Raw genomic sequence first — 5,568 nt, 5'->3', positions numbered from 1 at the left:
AAATAGCAAATTATAAAAAAATAGATCAATCCTAAGAAGAGAAAAACATTTACTAATATGCGTCTACGCAGGGGAGATCGTGATCGTCGCCTCTTTTCGAGCTTGTCAATCCTTTCACTCTATTGTTGAATGAGACGGTTGGTCTTCTTGAGGGCTGAGAGCAGGATGATGGCAGTAGGGTCGACATATTCAGGAACAGGAATGTCGACTTGCTCATGGTTGCTCTTGTATTGGGTCCCTCTCCTTTGGGAGAAATGCATTTATTTGCTTGTGATACTCCTGACTTTAGTTGTTATACTCATATTTCATTTTTTCCAACTCTTCTTGCCTTAATAACTATCTTCATTTTATTTTACAAATCTGCAAAACATAGGGATCTTTAACAAAAATTCAAAATTAAGATTGAAATAGCAAATTATAGAAAACAGAAAGATAAAAATAATGAAGATAAATTTTATTTGTTTGATAGGTTTGTGTTTTTTGCGACCACTACAAAAACACAGTTGAATTGCGGGGCTTTTTAAGCCAAAATGTGAAGGTTTTCATGTCTTGATTAACGTGTTGCGTTTTGATGCTATGTATTTTTTTAAATGGAGAACAATACTATGATTTGAGTGAGTTATATAAATTGAGAGATAAATGAATGTTATTGTGATTTTATAACCGAAAACTAATGACTAATAACTATATATAAAACTTAATAAATTTTTTTCATTAAATGAGTTATTTAATTTTTAACAAAGAAATTTAAATATTAAATGAAAAGTTATTTGATTGAATACTAATAATTGGAAATAACTAATTTTAATGTATTGTTTTTTTTTAACCAAAAAATATATTAATTCAAAAAAACTATACAAGCATGGCAATCCAAAGGATTCAACCTAAACCTAACCAAACCTATCCAAAGGATTCAACCTAAACCTAACCAAACCTATAGCATTAGATTGACAATGTGCAATCCAGTTTTCCTATTTCTCCATCCTCTATACACTATATTATCAATAATTCTGTGTAAGGTATTTTTACTATAATCCTCTTTGCTAAAAACAATGGCATTCTTATATAACCACACCTCATGTACACAGTAATTGCCACTCCCTCTCCTTTGGGAGAAATGCATTTATTTGCTTGTGATACTCCTGACTTTAGTTGTTATACTCATATTTCATTTTTTCCAACTCTTCTTGCCTTAATAACTATCTTCATTTTATTTTACAAATCTGCAAAGCATAGGAATCTTTAACAAAAATTCAAAATTAAGATTGAAATAGCAAATTATAGAAAACAGAAAGATAAAAATAATGAAGATAAATTTCATTTGTTTGACAGGTTTGTGTTTTTTGTGACCACTACAAAAAACACAGTTGAATTGCGGGGCTTTTTAAGCCAAATTGTGAAGGTTTTCATGTCTTGATTAACGTGTTGCGTTTTGCTGCTATGTATTTTTTTAAATGGAGAACAATACTATGATTTGAGTGAGTTATATAAATTGAGAGATAAATGAATGTTATTGTGATTTTATAACCGAAAACTAATGACTAATAACTATATATAAAACTTAATAAATTTTTTTCATTAAATAAGTTATTTAATTTTTAACGAAGAAATTTAAATATTAAATGAAAAGTTATTTGATTGAATACTAATAATTAGCAATAACTAATTTTAATGTATTGTTTTTTTTAACCAAAGAATATATTAATTCAAAAAAACTATACAAGAATGGCAATCCAAAGGATTCAGCCTAAACCTAACCAAACCTATAGCATTAGATTGGCAATGTGCAATCCAATTTTCCTATTTCTCCATCCTATATACACTATAATATCAATAATTTTGTCTAATGTATTTTTACTATAATCCTATTTGCTAAAAACAATGGCATTCCTATATAACCACACCTCATGTACAGTCTCAGTAATTGCACTAGTAGAAAAAACACTTGTTAAGTCGGTTAAAATTGACATTTTAAGTCGGTTCCGAACCTGGCCTAAGAATTACCGACATAAGAAGTTTTGACTTCTTAAGTCGGGGATTTAGACCTGACTTAAGAAACAGTTATTAGGTCTGTTAATATATGGCCGACTTAATAAGTCGTGACTTTCAGAAGCTATGATACCATTTGTACCCGACTTAAGAAATTGTTTCTTAAATCATATATATAAAACCGACCTAACAGGTTGGATTTTTTCACCACATTTATTTTGGATGGCACATACATATGCTTTTGTTTAAGACTAACATCAACAACAGATTAATCTAGTAGGCAAAATAAAAATAATAGTACAACGTCATATAAAAATTAAGTGTTTCAAGCTAAAACACTATGTAAAGTTTTATTAACATTTTATTTTATAAAAGACAACTACCATTATTTTGTCTTTTGTTTATAATTATTTTAAAAAAATCCACTAAATAAAATGTAAAATAGAATATGTTGCTTTCAATAATCGAATACACATTAAAAGAACATTTATTTTGTTTTGAGACGTTGCAGTGTAACTTTTGCCTCTCATTTACTTGAGTTCTTGTATGAAGAGAGAATAATAATGTTATACAAAACCGAACAAATAGCACTAACCATAACTTTTCTCATTTCTTTCATTTTTTCAATAAATGATCATTGTGAAGCTTCAGCTACTCAGAACATTAATTATCAATCAGCTCCAAAAGCCAAAAAAAATAGGAAAGTAGTTATCAACATCACCCTACAACAAAAAACATAAACTTCAGTCAAACCATGTATGTTTAGAAGTTCTGGAAGAAATTATTTTATATGTTTAGTATAATAGTCATTATTAGTTTTGTACTGCTATAAAGTAACTAGAAAAATTGAGCCTCGATAGTTTCTTGGAGCAAATGAATACAATAAAATTGAGCCTCGACATTTTTAAACAATATATTAATTAATCATAAAAGATATAGATTTACAAATCAACAATACACGCCATTCGTATAAATAAAATCTACCAATATGTTCATAATACTACACTTAAACAGTTTTGAATGATAATTTAAAATTTGTACAAGACAGGAGGAAATCTAGGCAGATATACGGCAAATGGCAAGTGGAATACACTCACCAATTTTTGATTTCCAAGTTGAGTAGCAAGCAACTCAGTGTATTTCTTCACTATCTGTAAAAAGAATAAATACATTAATATGATTTAACAAAACTTATAACTCTTTTTATAAAACTAAGGTTTGAGAAAACCACAGAAGATACGGCATGCCCTTCGTTATATCTGAATAAAGACGGTCATGAGACGTCCAGAAGGTACAGATGGTTACACCGGAATACATTTAAAAAGATAAAAGCAAGGAATGAAATTCAACAAAAAGAAAGGGTCGGGTGATGAAACTCTCTCACCTTCCACAACCAACAAAACCACATATAACACATATCCAAAGGTTCTCAGTGGTTTGAATTTGACAAATGAAACATATAGATTTTTCAGCTTGCTGTTGGCAATGGTGACATACCTGAAAATATAAGCAAAGGACTAGTACTAAATACTTATACTTAATTAAATAATAGAAGGATTCAAAAAGAAACCCTCCCTTTCAAACTAATCAAGTAATCCCAGCTGAAATAAATTATAAACATGAAAACATTCAACTTATTGAGACACCCCCAATCCTTAGTGCATCTCACACAGTACAGTTAACTTACAGTCAGCTGCTCTCTCCTCTCAGAATTCATATATAAACTCCAATACTTCTGAAAGCAAGCTATAATATAAAGGGCCTAATGTACCAAGGTAAACTGGACATGTTGGTGTTCAGTTGAAGTGACATTGGAAGGTTGTGCAAGTTCAATCGAGCCAGTATACTGCACATCTAATGTAAAAACAACACGACACCTCAACCTATATTTAAATCAAACACAACAAAAAACTATAAATAGAAAAACAAAAACAAAAAAATGAATTACTACAGTCAAATCAATCCAGACAACAATAAATATAAACCTCGAGAGATGAGAAACTTCAGCCATTATAATGAGTGTAGAACGCGTCTGTGGATTTTTGTTCATCGAAGAAAATCAAAACACTATAGAGATCTTCCATTGAATCCATTCTCACAATATACATTTCAAGAATATGTTGAATAAACGAACCACAGAATTGGCAGAAATCGGCGTATGGCATGTGATTTGATACTCCTAGAACACGTGCCAGTGGTTTCCGTCAAACCTAATTTACACAAAAAAAATTGGAAATCGGAAATGAAAATTCAATTTAAGAAGATTGAATTGATTATGTTGGCAACTGACAGATACGAGGAGAGAAGGAGGAGATTCCTCGGGGAAGAAGTGCATGAGGCCGCAAGTTTCTTCGATTCCAGGGTTACCGGAAGAGAAATTGAAAACAAAAGTTGAGAATGGAAGAGATTTACTCGGTGCCAGGGTCAACACACCAGGCCGTTGATCGTAGTGGGCAAAGGGTGGGTTGTGGTGAATCAACGATACCTAGGTCACAGGGTAGAAGAAACTTGCTCAAAGTTTCAATTGAAAAATATTTTTTAGAAAAATAAAAGTTGGGAAAATTGTTTTATATGAAAAAAAGGGAATTTCAAAATAAAAGTCGGAACATATTTTGCTAACATCTTTTTATCTTGACTTACTAAACAGTATTTCTAAAACTAAAATAATAGATTAAATTAAATAAATAAAATTTCTTAATTTATTGACTTCTTAAGTCAGTTAGTAAATACACCCGACTTAAAAAAATAAATGCAAGTTATATTTTTCTATTTAATTTTTCTTAAGTCGGTTTAAAATGGACACGATCTAATTAAGTTACAGTTATTTACGAAAATGTCACCGTATCACTTCTTAAGTCAGGTGGCAAGTGAACCGACTTAACAACCTTTGCTAAAAAGGTATTTTTGTACTAGTGTTGCCAATTGAAAAAGACGAGCTCTTCATCCTTTATCTTAACTCTAGCCAAGATCCAATGTAAATCTTTGCTCCAAGGTTATGGACTGTGATTGATACCAAGCCAATGCAGAATTCCTTGCCAAATACTTCCTTGCCAAATACCAGTAGTTTTGATACAAGAGAAGAATATATGATCAGCATCTTCTTCCTCTTGCCCACACATGCTACACACAGAATTACCAATAATGCCATTATTTATTATATTATTTTATTAATATTGGTTGGTTAATATTATTATTATTATTATTATTATTATGATTACTATTATTATTGTTATTATTATTATTATTAATAGGTTTGTATAATTAGGCTTTTGTTACATGATGACTATATTTAAATTTTTTATTTTCAACTATTGCATAATAGATAAAAAAATATAATATTTATAAATAATATTTTTTTAATAGTGTTAGATGGATAGTATATTATTATTGATATCATTATTATTAATTTATATTATTATTAAATGAATATTATATTATTATTTATATTATTATTTTATTAATATTGGTTGTTTAATATTATTATTATTATTAATAGATTTGTCTAATTAATGTTTTAAAATATTGTAATACAAATAGTTAATTAATATTAAAAATTTTAAGAGATTGACACGTCAGCAT

General features: G+C 29.3%; 1 protein-coding gene across 6 annotated transcripts; it reads right to left on the bottom strand.

Moving 5' to 3' along the window:
• Nucleotides 1-2,440: 2,440 nt before the first annotated feature.
• On the bottom strand, nucleotides 2,441-4,550 carry LOC131646245 (BRAP2 RING ZnF UBP domain-containing protein 2-like). Of its 6 annotated transcripts, none has more exons than XR_009297367.1 (6): nucleotides 4,280-4,550; nucleotides 4,124-4,199; nucleotides 3,975-4,021; nucleotides 3,374-3,486; nucleotides 3,087-3,140; nucleotides 2,441-2,711 (listed from the first exon to the last, which is right to left on the bottom strand). XR_009297367.1 is itself a non-coding variant. In XM_058916345.1 (6 exons), exons 2-5 carry the CDS (start codon nucleotides 3,998-4,000, stop codon nucleotides 3,137-3,139), a joined length of 255 nt encoding a protein of 84 aa, XP_058772328.1. In that variant the 5' UTR covers nucleotides 4,001-4,021; nucleotides 4,124-4,550; the 3' UTR covers nucleotides 2,441-2,711; nucleotides 3,087-3,136. The 6 variants fall into 6 exon arrangements, 3 of the variants coding, with proteins under 3 accessions (XP_058772328.1, XP_058772326.1, XP_058772327.1); XM_058916345.1 differs by adding an exon at nucleotides 3,761-3,872 and having other exon boundaries at nucleotides 4,124-4,550; XM_058916343.1 differs by adding an exon at nucleotides 3,761-3,872 and having other exon boundaries at nucleotides 3,975-4,199.
• Nucleotides 4,551-5,568: the final 1,018 nt, after the last annotated feature.

Source organism: Vicia villosa, linkage group LG2, assembly GCF_029867415.1.
Source record: "Vicia villosa cultivar HV-30 ecotype Madison, WI linkage group LG2, Vvil1.0, whole genome shotgun sequence".
NCBI classification, from domain to species: Eukaryota; Viridiplantae; Streptophyta; class Magnoliopsida; order Fabales; family Fabaceae; genus Vicia; species Vicia villosa.
The sequence above is the reverse complement of the archived record's forward strand: the minus strand, read 5'-3'. Positions and strand labels throughout refer to the sequence as shown.